The sequence below is a fragment of the Heliangelus exortis genome, chromosome 18, assembly GCF_036169615.1.
Source record: "Heliangelus exortis chromosome 18, bHelExo1.hap1, whole genome shotgun sequence".
NCBI classification, from domain to species: domain Eukaryota; kingdom Metazoa; phylum Chordata; class Aves; order Apodiformes; family Trochilidae; genus Heliangelus; species Heliangelus exortis.
The window spans coordinates 2,577,085-2,591,383 of record NC_092439.1 but is presented as its reverse complement, the minus strand read 5'-3'; the positions used below and the strand labels follow the sequence as shown (position 1 = coordinate 2,591,383).

Genomic DNA, 14,299 nt, shown 5'->3' with positions numbered 1-14,299 from the left:
TTTTTAATCATTAGCTGTAACATTTTAACTTTAAACTATGATGAAAGATTTTAGAGTGAGCATTTAATTAAAAAGCCTCAGTTACCACAATTTCCATTTTTGCAGTCTATCCAATAATAAAATTTTCCTGAGGGAGGCGTGTTTATAGGTAACTAACAGTTTGCTTTTCAAATTTGTGGATCATAAAAATGCATTTATTTTTTTTTTTCCTGTTTTTAGCGATCTTCTGATGGTTCTTTGTGCCATGATGAAAACCTTACTAAAGTGATTGAACTCCAAGACATCATAGATAAGCAAAACAAAGAGCAGACACAAATGAAAGAACGTCTTACTGCTTTGTCCAGCAGAGTAACAGAGCTGGAAGAAGATCTTGACACTGCTAGAAAAGACTTAATAAAATCTGAAGAAATGAATACAAAGTTACAGAGAGATGTCCGAGAGGTGAGGAATAAACTGTCAAAATCTAAGTTATCCCAAATGCTTTATAAAATGTTGGTTTCACTGGTGCTCAGTTAGACCTTTATGCTTTGGTGTCTTTGGTTTGATAGGTAAGGAAAAAGTTGTTTAGAGCAGGATGGTGCTATTTTGTTGTTTAAAAAGCAGTCACTTAAGAAGATTTGTCTTCAGGATTAATGAATGAATACATACTTCATTAATATATTGAAGTATAGATTTATCATTGTGAACTTAAACATCTTCTTGAAAAAGCACTTGATCTTGGTATAGATGCTAAGCTTATTCATGAAGTTTCTATTTTTTTATTGTTAAAAAAGTATGCAGTTGAGGAATCATTTCCATTTCAGTGGTGTGGTTGACAGTTCCAGTTCCTGATCAGTCACTAGTCCAAGCTCCTATGTATTGCTGCATGCTGTGTCCTTATTAAATAGAAAGGGAGTGTAGTTAAATCCAAAAACACTCTTAACCATTCCCAGGAAGTAAAGATTTGCTGTGTTTTGCCATTGAAAAGGTAAAAGAAGGTCTGTGGTGTAATATAAACCAGACCAGGCTTTTGAAGCATTCACTGGGTTTTGTTTTTAAAAAGCCATTGAACTTGTAAGCTGAAGTGAGGCTTTCTACTTAATTTTGCTATTTTTAAACGAGCATGTTTGATTTTTTTTATTTTGATGATTATTACTATTATTTTTGGCTTTTAGATTTTCCCCTCCACTTTGATAACTAGTTAATTAATGCCTCATATTGTAAACTCTAGATTCTGTCTTGTCTCTTCCACAGACTATGGCCCAAAAGGAAGACATGGAAGAGAGAATTACAACTCTTGAGAAACGCTACCTCGCTGCACAACGTGAAGCTACATCTGTGCATGACCTCAATGATAAACTTGAAAATGAAATTGCCACTAAAGACTCCATGCACCGACAGGTTGGAGTTTGAAATGAGATCAAGTACATTTTGCTCAGCATAAAACTAATAGAAATTATTCCTGTTCATACTCTACTAAACCTCTTGCTTTTTAGAAAGATAAATATCTGTAATGTGCAATTGTTAAGCAGTTGTTTTTCAGTCACTGATGGAGTGCTTTGTACACAGTTTTCTCCTGGAAGCTAAGATGAGAGGCTGTTGTCCCTGTTAACTGGATTTTTAAGTTATAATATATGTATCCAAGTAACTTTAGTTTTGTGTGTGAGAATTACTCACTCTAAGCTAAACCAGTTTTAAAACATGGGTTGTCAATCCCTGTCGTGATTAATCACTATAGAAATCACTATAGTGAGTTCTATAGCCTGTAGTAGAAGTAAATGTTGTCTTATTGCCAGAGGAAATTTCACATATGCTTCATGTGAAGTAGTCCTACCTAAAATCAAAAGTGGTTGTTTACCCAATCACTTTCTAATTGAACAAACCAGGTAACTCTTAGTCAACAAGAATGATCCCTTTTAGTGTAATTTTAAAAGAAGTTGTATACACTTTAAACAAAACCAAATTTTGCAGTAGTATGCATAATGCTATTTAAAATATGAAGGAATATTTCCCTTGATGTAACTCAAAGTCTCAGCAGAGCCTGAATGATGAAAATTCACAGCTAGTTCTATGCTGTTTCCCATCCTGAGACTCTGTGTTTATTTGGTGATAAAGTTGCTTTCAGAATGCATGGAATTGTCTGCAGAAAATAATTTACAGGGAAAAAAGTTCTCTTGGGTAATAAAGGGGTGGATGCTGCATCTTGGGTTATGAAACCAGTTTGGGGCAGTTTGTTCTCCATGGGTCTACTAAAGGCATCACCTTTGATGAAAACTCATTACCATTTTAACTCTAAACATTTGCTTATCATAATCCTGTGTAGAGTGAAGATAAGAATAGGCAATTGCAAGAACGACTGGAATTAGCTGAGCAAAAGCTGCAGCAGACTTTGAGAAAAGCTGAAACTTTGCCAGAGGTGGAAGCTGAGCTGGCACAGAGAGTTGCAGCACTTTCAAAGGTGAGTCAATTCAAAGGTGTCCTCAAGAATGGCTTTTCTGTGGGTGTCCTGCTACAGGAAATCTGTTGTTAGTGTTGGTTTTGTTACATTGTCTTTGTGTTTCTTCCTCCAGCTAGTTCAGAAAACTGCTTCTACTTGTTTTCTGCCTTTTCCCTTCATCTCTGTGAACACAGTAAACAAACTGATTTACTTTTTTTTTTTTTGTGTGTGTGTGCTCTTTAACTTGACTTGAGCAGGTTTTCTGTTAACAGTTACATTATGAAAATGCCTCTCTGAATGATTGTTTTGTTGCTTTTTATTAAAATTTGTTCAATAGTAGCCATTGTTTTCTAAAACAAGAACTGTTTCTCAAAGGGAACCCCAGATTTTTTCAACTGTTAATCAAGTGAGGAATGTGGGTAGTGAGAGAAGTAATGGTAGTCATCAATACTAAGATTTTTAGAAGGCTGCAAATGGAATAATGAAGTCTGAAGAATTATATGTAGTAGCTAAAAATGAGCCTTTTCAAGTGTGCCTGTGTTTGCTTTGCAAGTCTCAGTTTCATTTCTTTCCCTGTTATCTTTCCTGTCCCTAACTTGCTCTGTAGTCTGACCTTTTGTCTCCTGGGAACTCTGCTGCTAAAGATGCTAAAGTATTGGAACTTACCACCAAGCTTAGGAAGGTAGAATTTGTATATTAGTCCTTGTTTCTGCTTGCTGCTTTCTGCTTTGTCATGATTACTAACAAAGGGCCATATTGTCTAGGCTAGTGAAGGAAAGATGAAAATGCATTTAGTTGTTTGGGTTTTTTTATTATTATGATTTGTTTTAATTCCTGGGGATTTGAATGAACTGCTGCTCCTGCAAGCTCGTTTCCAAATCCATGGTATTATAGGGTGAGAGACATCATCATTTTGTTACTTAATATATTAACTTGCCAGGTTATTTTAGTGACAGAAAAGCATCTGTTCTGCATTGTGTATTACCATAAATGGCAGTTGTGCAAAGCATGTCAGATATATTATTGTGCTGCAATGTCTCTATGCTTTTGAAAACTTAAAAAAAAAATCAAAACCAAAAAAACCCCAACAAACAACATTCTAATTTTGTTTTCAAATTGACAGGCAGAGGAAAGACATGGCAATATAGAAGAAAGACTGAGACAGATGGAAGCCCAGCTAGAAGAAAAGAATCAAGAACTGCAAAGGGTACCATACATAATTTTTGGCAGAGACACAAAGCTGGAAGAAAGAATCCAGTCCCCCTCATGGCTGTCTGCAGTTCAGCAAAGCTGGTTTTATTTCTCATCTCCAAAAGGAAACCAGAGTTTAGGCTGGCTGATAGTTGGGAGATTTGAGCCACTGTACTATGGCTAATTACTTAAATCTCAAAGTAAAGATAGAAGTTTCTAATTAAAGTTTGAAATATGTTTGGAAGGACCTAATTGCCAGTCATGCTTTCTGATGAGGAGAGAAAACAAAAACTTTCTGAATTAAATATGAAAAATTTGGTTCTTTTTTTATAAATAATGGATTTGGTTCTGAAATCTCCTTTTTCTTGAAGTGTAAGCTAAGATTTTCAAACTTTTGATCTTTTGAATAGTTACTGAAATTTTAGGTGTGTCCTCTGTGTCCCTTACAGAGTCATGGGGGTAGATGCAGTATTCCTTATTCCTTTGCAAAAATGTTTTACAACCTGGAAATGGTTATTGCCATGGTAAATTCAGTTATTTCAGTAGCTTTTATGTATCTTAGGCTAGACAGAGAGAGAAGATGAATGAAGAGCATAATAAACGTTTATCAGAAACAGTTGATAAGCTCCTGTCTGAATCTAATGAAAGGCTTCAGCTTCATCTCAAGGAAAGGATGGCTGCCTTGGAAGATAAGGTAAGAAATTAAGTTCCAGTATATAAATAAATCAGATGTTCAGCATTCTTTGTGCATTTTGCAATGTGTCTGTAACTTCAGTACTAAATGCTTATTAATAAGTATCTGTTAAGGCTGTTTTCTAGGGTTCACACTAGAAAATAAGTTGAAAATAAGTTCTTAAAATTCTGGGTTTTTTTGAGATTGTCCTTGGGCATTTTACTAGAGTGTTGAGAAGGCAGCTTTTAAGAAGCTTTATGTTTTCCTGTTCCACTGGTGTGAACTGCATAAATAGGCTCATCCAGTGTAATACAGGAAGTCTAAAGAATTAGGGCTAGAACTTCGACCTCTTCAGTTCAGTTTCTTTTATTTCCCACTGGTTTTCTCTGCACCAGTTACCCTGATACATTATGGGATTCTTGCAAGAATGTGAGTACCAGATTTCTTTTGAAGTGGTGGAAAAGGAAAAGAGTTGACACAGTTATAATCTTCCTATTAGAAGGGGAAATTTGATTTTTTTTTTCTTATCACCTACTACAGTCAAATACAATAGTTGAAATTCTTTGTTGTAGCTCTCAAATGTTTCTTATATCTGAGATGATTCTTCATCTGAATTTGGAAAATGCTCTGAGTGAAGAGATGGTACTAGTCATAAATATTTATATTTCCTGGAATTGTTTTGAAGTCATGGTATAACTGTAAAGATGACAGCTCTGATGTTAATGAGAGCCTGTAAGTCAATGAGTGTTGTGGTTCTGAGGTACAGTACATCCAAGAAATTGCTGTATAATAATTTTGTAGGTCAGGCAAATGAAAACAAAATGAAAACCTAGTGATAACAGACACTAATTCCTTAGTAACCACTCAGTGAATTATTTTGAATTATTTTAGCTGCCTGACTATTCCTTTTTCTAACCAGTTCTGTCAAAAAGAGCTTTAAAAGGTTAGTATTAAATTTTGATGCACTGTTACTAAATCCATGATTTAGAGGGCTGTACACCTGCAAGGGTAAGCATTCATCTGAAAGGATAAACATTCAACTATAATCAATGTGAAATGGTGTAAGCAAAAAAGTATCTGGAATTCAAGATAATTCAGCGTAGTGTTGACTGAAAGTTTTTGATACTTGGTTGTTGTTTAAGGCTTGAAAGCTTTTGCAAGGAAATTAATTTGTGCTGTGTTTTCTTTTAGAATTCACTTATTCGAGAAATTGAAAATGCAAAAAAACAAATAGAGGAGCTGCAGCATGAAAAGGTATAGTACACATTTCTGAAATGCTGTCTTGGAAAGTAATTGCTGCATTGCTACATAGGGGAAGCAATTTTAATTCCCCTATAAAACTTAACATTGCCTGGTCTGTTTAAAAGTAGAAGGCTGTTACTGCTTATTTTATGGTATTGTGTGCCTCAGTTTTATGATGATTTTATAGGTACTACATAGCTTTTTATTCAGACTTGACACACTTCTGAATGTGTCAAGTGGCTTAATATGGTGGCAGTTTGCCAAAGTTTGAACAGAATTTTTACACTGCTGTATATATGAGCTTGGACAGCAATGTTGGGTATTGTCCCTTAAGTTTTTTTCTAAAAGAACTGGGTATCAGGAAAGACATGTTTAACTGATAAAAATTCTTCAAAGTTGTAAGAATTGGGAGGCAGGGAGAGAAATATTTATTAGACTTGGCTGCTCCTTTGCAATAGCAGCTGTCTGGTGTTCTGCTTCCTCTGGAGCTGACAAGTTTCCTTCTTGAATAATAGTGGTGGGGCCTTTCATTTCTTTGCATCCTTCTGCAGTGATTTTTTGTGGTCACACTGTGTGTTCTGAAATAATACTTGTTATTGCTTATTAAATGACAGGTGTACAGCATCTCCCCAGATGACTCTTGTAAGTAGCTAGGCTAAAGTGTAGAGGCTGTGCTTCTGTAATAAAATGAAGAATGCATACAGAATATTTTGTAGAATGGGCTTTGAAGTTTTGTATGAGTAGGCCAGCAGTTTTCACACGAGGCACAGATGTTCATCATCAGCCACTTTTTATTAGCCTTTTATTGTTTTCTCATTCATTGGGTTTCTTTGTTAAATTCTGTTTTTCTAGGGCATGTGAAAATGTCCAAGTTGAAAGTGAATGCTTTAGAATCTTTTGTCTGCAGAGCTTGAGAAATCTTGGTTTTTGTTAAATTTTATCAAAGTTGGTAATGTGTGAATTTTATATAATACCTCTTTTTAAAAATACACATTGTCATTAACTAGACTTAGTGTAGAGTGGCACCAGAGTTGTTCTTGGATGCCCTTTTGTCGTGGTGCTGTATTGTGTGTAGCAAAAATAATTTTTACATTTTATGTCATTGAAGGGTACGTTTTAAAATCTGTTATTTCTGCGGTTTGTAGAAATGAGATGAAAAAGATGAGTTTCTAAATCAGTATTTTATCCTGACCGTTGTAAATTTTTAACAATTTATTTGTACAGGATCAACTTGTAATAAATGTTGAAGCATTAAGGGCTGAAAACGACCAAGTGAGACTAAGAGCCACATCACTTCATCATAGGTACCAGCACTGCATTTTCTATTTTCTTTGAAGTCACTTTGCTAAATGTAATTTTGTCTGTTATAAGAGAAAATACTTTACTCATAGCTATAAAACGCATTCTTCACAGAGCCTATAAAGCAGTTGTTTTAAAAAATTGATACTTGTGGAATAATTCATGTGGGTTTTTGGTTCGTTTCCTGCTTCCCTCTATCTTCCAAAGGATAAAGTGTTTTTTTATGTTGTAGCCGACCAGATTTCAGATACCCTGTGACATCTTCCTCTGTGGGTGACAGTCACACAGACTCCTATGGCACCTCCTCAGTGCTGAGGCGTCCCCAGAAAGGACGTTTGGCAGCTCTCAGAGATGAACCTTCAAAGGTAGTGGAACTCTGAAATTAAAATAAAAATAAGATTTTTGGCAGCAAAGTAAATTAGAGGAGACTAATCTATTGTGTTAAGTTTTTAGAGTATGAGTACATAGCAATAAATGGCTAGATTTTGTGTGTCTTGGTTTGCTAGCTAATGCACAGGTGCTAGTCTGTTTAGTTGGTAACCAATAATTGCAAAACTGGGATTTTTAAAGCCAAATATCTTTTAAGCATAAGCAGTCTTTTAAATACAGTCCTCCTTTTCTTCCTCTGCACTATTCTATTGCTCTGCAAGCAATTTGAAATCCCTTTCAGGACACAAGTTCTCATTGCATCAAGTTATTTCCAAGTTTATGATTGGATTTGATAGCAAAACTCTATTGCAGTTTAGGGTGTATATACCCAAGATACACATTTTAATGTATATTAATATACATTTTAATGTATATCTTACATTATGTGACGTTTTAATTTATTCATTGGGGCTGTCCATTTTAAAATTTCACTTAACTAATAAGATGCAAAGTTTTCTATATTATAGCTGCTTTTTTTTTTTTTTCATTTCTCTAAACATTGCTGTCTTGATGGATGCATTCAGCATGTAAGTGGGCTTTTAAAAATGTATTTTAAACATCTTGAAAAACTGCAAAAGTGTCATATTTTTCCCATTTGAGCTTGGATTTTTTTTCTTTTCATTCTTTCTCTTAGGTTCAAACTCTGAACGAGCAGGACTGGGAGCGAGCCCAGCAAGCAAGTGTGTTGGCAAATGTGGCACAAGCATTTGAAAGTGATGTTGATGTGTCTGATATTGAGGATGATAGGGAGACAATATTCAGTTCAGTTGATCTGCTGTCACCAAGTGGTCAGGCTGATGCTCAGACTTTGGCCATGATGCTTCAAGAACAGTTGGATGCAATCAACAAAGAGATTAGGTATGGTCTATCTGCCATTTATGTTTTGATAAAAATGAAGTTCTGAGACACTAGAAATCCTTTTTGTGTAATTGCTCAAAGTGGTGGTAGCCCATTCATTATTCTGGGGGTGAGTTTGACAGAAGTAACTGGTTTGCTTATGCCTAAGTACTCTTAAGTTTCTTCATCCCTCTGTATGGAAGAGATTGTGTATTACTAGTTGGATAGAAACCCCTGCATGTAGTGTGTTCACCACTTTTTTTCAGACTGAATGAGAGGATTTTGTAGCTGTTTTGCCTGCCAAGTGCTCCTTCTTCCTAATGCCCACCTCAGCCTTACTGCTTACACTCTGCTCGCTTGGATGTCATTTGTCCCTCTGAAACTTTTTTCTTTTAGGCTTATACAGGAAGAAAAGGAAAACACAGAGCAGCGTGCAGAGGAGATTGAAAGCAGGGTGGGCAGTGGGAGTTTGGATGCCCATGGACGGTTCCGGTCCATGAGCTCCATTCCCCCTCCCTATGCAAGTGGTTCTCTTGCTGGTTCTTCCCCCCCTGGCAGTGGCCGCTCCACCCCGAGGCGGATTCCCCACAGTCCAGCTCGGGAGGTGGACAGGCTGGGGATCATGACACTGGTAAGTAGCCAGGGACTTTTCATTTGTTTGGGGAAGAGTTTTCTCTAGGAAATGCCTCATTTCGTTGCCCTTTCCTCTCCTTATTCAACTGTGTTTTTCCTTCCTCTAGGTTTTTCTACTGCTTCCTTTCAACTTGTATAAAAAGTGTAAGATACAATCCTAATGATTAGGAAAAACGTTCAGAACTTAAGTCTATAATTTGGTCAACATCTCATGCCTAAGTATTCCTTCTTATGGTCTTTCTTCTGCCTTCTCTTCATAGAAGAAATAATGTTTTCTTTTGAACCCCTGGTACAGAAACCAGTTTTTCCCTCTGCTTTAAACTTTATTTTTTGCAGTCCACTATTGCCCCAAATTCTCAGCTAAAATCTGATTTGCATATATTGCAATCTTGAAGATTCTAGAGGTGTCACAGCTATCTAAATGAGTGCTGGTGTGTTGGTTTAGCCTTCTAAGGCTGGCAGGTAGAAAAAGTGTTTGTTAGACCTTGTATCTGATGCAATAGTAGCTTGGGCTTAGTGGTTCTGTGAGCAGAGAAAGATGGATCTGTTCTTTTGACAGTCATATGACTGCTGAGAAAAATTAATCCTTCTAGGAGCTGCTTTATACATGGAAATCTATCTGTAAAAACAAGATATGAGTTTTCCACTTATTTTTCTTTAAATAGATGTAAAGCAAACCTAACAGTTTCCATATTAGGAATGCATTTCACTAAGGAGCATCTTGGATACAGGTATTTATTTGCAGGCATTCTCCAGGAAAAGGTCCTTCTCTAGACTGAACTCTATATACAGTGCAGTGTCTCCAGATTTGTTTATGCATTTGGAAACTACTTACTAGTTGTAAGAGCAACACTCTATTTACTAAACCTCATGTCTTGGATTATTGCTCTTTCATCATAGTTGTAGTCTAGCAATAGTTGACAAGGAATGCTGCCCATCACTGTGAGAGCAGCTGGACTGTCTGTGAACAGACCTGCCTCATCTAGGTCTTTTAAAGGACTGTTTAAAAATAAATATTTCAGCTAACCACTTCTACTGGCTTTTTAAAAGTAAATGTGTGCATATACTGGAAAGTCTCATTTTTCATAAAAAGGAATCGTTTCACCTTTGAATTGGAAAAAAATGAATAAAATCATTAAAACTAGACATGTATCCAGGGTCAAGCACACTTCTTTTACAGAAACTAACAAGCTTCAAAATGTGGAATGCTTTTCAGAATAATAACTAGTTGCTCCACTTGCAGAAAACCACATACAAGTTTAAGTAGCTGTTTTCATGAAAACTAGATCAGAGGAATGTGTGCCATGTTAACTTGTAATGTAACTGAACAAAAGCAAACAAATCAAGTTCACTCCAGATTGTAAGAATTGTGACTCAAAGTCAGTTGATCCATTGCTGGCACTTGCACTTGTCTGACGTTTCAGTACCTGGCAATTGATTTGTGAAAGCATGAAAACAAGAAGCTGTGCTTCTAGAACTGCAGAACAGGAGCTTTCTAGAAACTTCTGGAATTGCTATTATGGGTTACCAGACTGAATGAGCTCTTGTGGAGCTTCATGCTAGCTGCAGTAGTGGTGTTTAGGCAGTTTAGGTAGCTGAAAACCCCTCATGATTAAAATTAATTAAAAACACCAACATTCTAAAAGCTACAGCTGTCTTCAACAGTTCTTCTGGACGGTGTTCAATCCATCTGGTAAATATTTTCATTTTTATGGGTTATTGGACCTAAGAGCTGAAGGAGCCAGCAAGGTTGAAATGAGTGCTGTATGTAAGAACTCGGGGAGGAATTATATAAAGGTCCTTTCCAGCCCAAGCCCTTCTGTGATTCTGTGAACTTATGATTTATTAGCATAGTACTCTGCAGTCAGATTGAACAAAGCTTTACATATTAATGCCACATAGTTTGCATGTCTTCTAAATAACAAAGGATTAAAAAGGATTAAAAGTTGTCATTTGTGGGAGGGGAAAAAATGCACAATTCCCCATCATCAAAGGGAACTGACTTTATTTTTTACTAAGTTCCTAGGAAATTGTCATCAAATGGAATGATAGTTCATTATATCTTTTTTCAGCATAAGTCTGAATAATTTAACTTTTTTTTGAAACTTTTGCTAATTTACTGTGTGCACTGGCAGAGGTAAGGAGTACCTGGAAAATAAGACAGAGTTCCTTCTGGAATGGATGAAGGATAAAATAAAACCAGTGGTAGACTCTTGCTCAAACATTCCTGCACTTTAAAGTTAGTAAGAAAAGAACACTGTTTCTGTATAGAAATCAGTGGCATTTTGTTTTTCACAGCTATTAAAGTATGGCTGCTTTTGATGCTGTGTAGCAAACAACTGAGACAACTGCTCAATTGTGAGAAGTGCAGGCAGTGTTTTAGCCTGTTATGGCTACCATGGAGGTTATATAGTTTAAAGCAAGTCCTTGACATGTTGCTAGAAATCCTCTCACTTTTTAAAAACAGCACCTTACACCCCTGTGTACTTTATTTATTTTCGTTGCTGAAGATAATGCACATTTTGTATGCTGATTTGCCAGTACACTGAAATATCTACCTTATTTTTGTAGATAACCAACTGTAAGTATTTTTTTTTCCTTTTTTTTTTTTTTGTTTTTTTTTTTTTTTGTTTTTGTTTTTTCATTCTTTTCCCCTTTTCAGGGATACGTTTAAGTGATTTGAAGAGTACTTTTGATTTTTCTCTGTGCCATTGCTGTAATTGATATTTATATTCTCCCTAATATGTTTTGTCTGTAGTAGTTGTTTCAGTCTGTGCTACAGTTTACAATAAATATGGCTTTTCCTAATTTCTTTCCTTTGCATGCATCTGTCAGCCTAGTGATTTAAGGAAACACCGTAGAAAGGTAAAAATCTTTAGTATATTTCCTGGTGTGCCCATTCATCCTCTTCCTGTCCCCAAACTCATTAAGGGATAACAGGAACATAAAATAAAGCATTTGCTGGGTAACTCTATCAGAAAGCAAGATTATATGCTCTTTGATATTAAATGTACAATGGCTTATCATCTTAACATGAGTCTGGGTTTGTTTAGTGTTGTGGTTTCTTTTTTTCCTCTTGTTTGGCTTTTGCTGCTGGTGTGGGCAACTGTTGTGTTCTCTTTGTAACCACTTCATGAAGCAATATTTTGTTTTAGAGATCTGTTTAGTGCACACACAAATAAGTCTAAATTTCTGTTACTCAGACTTTAAGCTGTAGCCACAGGTATGTAGAAACCTGCTTCATAGAGGGAATAATCTTCCCCAATGATAACCTAAACACAAAACAGGGAGAATCAAGATGCTTTCTTTTCACAGGACACTCTTTTTTTCTGTCTTTGTGCTTACTTAAACTGAAGGTATATTAGTTTTATAGTCCTGTAGATGTTACTTTATTCCTGGCTCAATGAATGAATACAAGATGAGTGTTTCTTATTTCACTCACTAAGACAGAAATGTGTTAGTTTGTCACTGAAGGTAACAGAAAATCCAGAAAGAACTCAAAAAATAGGCTTCTGCTGAATGCTGATCCCTTAAAACTGAAATAATTGATTTTTTTTCATTTCAGTATTTTGTGTAGTGTTGATACTATGTGAATGTTTTATTGTTTCCAACTGACCTCACAGATCTTCATTCATTTTCCATCAGTCTCCAGCTTCTAGAGAAGAGGTACGAGATGATAAAACCACAATAAAATGTGAGACATCACCACCTTCTTCACCTCGATCTTTGCGTTTGGACAGAGTCCAGAAAGGAGCTCTGCATACAGTGAGCCATGAAGATATCAGGGACATAAGAAAGTAAGTAGCTGTCAGTAAGTCAGAGCTATCAGTAACTTAGTATTTCAGAATAAAATCCCAGAACTGCACAGCTGTTCATCTTACAGGATTTAATCTGGTTATCAAGGTGTTTTTCAAAAGTAAAGAGTAACACAGTCACCCATTTCTGTGCTAATACATGAGCAATGAGAATACAGATATTTTTAATGGTCAGAAATGGCTTTATGTGAAGAATTCTGTTGGTACTCAAGGTCTGCATTCAATTTGCTTCATGCGTGGGAAATAAAAGATGTGCAGCGCTGGGCATTCACAGACTGAAATTTAGCTATAAATTTAGAAAGAAGTTGCAAAATTGCCATTATTTTGGTTGACAGATGTTCTTTTCAAAGTGCCTAAATATCAGGGATGGATTCCACTGAAATATTTCAGACTTCCATTGTCTGCCTCAATTTGTCAGGAACTTGTGGTGTCAACTTGGGCTTCTCTGCATTGCACTTTTATTTCCAAAAGTAAGAATTGGTTTGTAGTTCCATCCTATAGTGTATAAATGTACTTTACTCTGCTTTTTCTATTTAGTTGACTCATTTAGTAGATATGTTTCTTCTTTTTTGTCATTAGAAGTTGAAATTAGCTGCCATGAGGGAGTTACTGAGCTTCTGTGAACTTGCACAGAAGCCTGGAGTTACCTTTCACTGTATTCTGCTGGTGAATTTGTTAGACCTGTGCTCCTTTATGACTTCCTTTCTTTGTAAAGTTCCACAGGCTCGCAAGATGGGCAAACAAGTAATCCTAGTAGCAGCAATAGTAGCCAAGATTCCCTTCATAAAGCTCCCAAAAAGAAGGGGATCAAATCCTCTATTGGCCGCTTGTTTGGCAAGAAAGAAAAGGGACGACCTGGACAAACAAGCAAGGAAAATTTAGGACAAGGTTGGTTTACTTTATTTATTTTTTTTCCCCTCACAGCAAGGGAGGGAGAGCACAAGACTGGATTTTATGATGTATATACCCATATGTGCATATTTGTGTTTATATTGATGCTGATGTACAGCATTTTTTGAAAGAGGTATCACTGAATTTTCTAGTAGGTCCTTTTCTGAGTACAGGATGCAAGTTCAGCTAGTCAGGCATTGCTGTCCTTTAGTCTCATTTTACCTGATTATTGAACTTTATTGAACCATTAGGGATTGTTTTATCAAGCAAAAATTTCAACTTTATGTTGGGTATGTATTCAACAAGAAAATGGAGTGATAGATGGGCCTGGAGGTTTGGCTTTGTGCACTTCTGGTCAGTAATATTGCAAAGGATTAAAGACTTGAGTTCAGAAAAGTGATAGTGATTTTTTAAATTATAACTGGGCAAGACTGAAAAGATAATTCTGAATTTTGTTGTTTTGTGTTTTGTAGTTGGCATGGCAGAAGCAGATAGTTCCTCTCAGGATGCATTAGGCCTCAGCAAGCTTGGAGGCCAGGCAGAAAAAAACAGAAAAATGCAGAAAAAGTAAGTTGTGGAATATTGTTAATATTCTGTTCTTAAGTGTTGCTTTGTTTAAAAATGTTTTTTTGTTGCTTTTTTGTTTGTTTGCTTTGCTTTCAGGTATTTTTGCATAGTGGGTTACTATGGCTAAAAATTCTGTAGATTTTTTTTTCTTTTTGTATTTTTTCCCAGAACATTAATAATAGTATAGGTCAGGGTAAGCTTGACATTGACTTTCAGTGCTGAAAGCTTATTTTTTAAACGACCTAAGAAACAAACTTGGAGGTAAAACTGGACTCTTATCAAATCCCCTCTCAAATTGTTATAATA

General features: G+C 36.0%; 1 protein-coding gene across 6 annotated transcripts in view; it reads left to right on the top strand.

The window, feature by feature from the left end:
* The window catches only part of PPFIA1 (PTPRF interacting protein alpha 1), a 50,994-nt gene that overhangs the window by 20,773 nt on the left and 15,922 nt on the right, over positions 1 to 14,299 (top strand). For all 6 annotated transcript variants that reach the window (XM_071762221.1, XM_071762220.1, XM_071762218.1 and 3 more), the window contains exons 7-19: positions 220 to 441; positions 1,234 to 1,380; positions 2,303 to 2,437; positions 3,540 to 3,623; positions 4,170 to 4,301; positions 5,472 to 5,534; positions 6,747 to 6,826; positions 7,054 to 7,186; positions 7,885 to 8,108; positions 8,484 to 8,718; positions 12,366 to 12,517; positions 13,251 to 13,423; positions 13,900 to 13,993. In XM_071762221.1, coding sequence (XP_071618322.1) covers positions 220 to 441; positions 1,234 to 1,380; positions 2,303 to 2,437; positions 3,540 to 3,623; positions 4,170 to 4,301; positions 5,472 to 5,534; positions 6,747 to 6,826; positions 7,054 to 7,186; positions 7,885 to 8,108; positions 8,484 to 8,718; positions 12,366 to 12,517; positions 13,251 to 13,423; positions 13,900 to 13,993 — 1,874 coding nt within the window. The remainder of the gene's footprint in view (positions 1 to 219; positions 442 to 1,233; positions 1,381 to 2,302; positions 2,438 to 3,539; positions 3,624 to 4,169; positions 4,302 to 5,471; positions 5,535 to 6,746; positions 6,827 to 7,053; positions 7,187 to 7,884; positions 8,109 to 8,483; positions 8,719 to 12,365; positions 12,518 to 13,250; positions 13,424 to 13,899; positions 13,994 to 14,299) is intronic.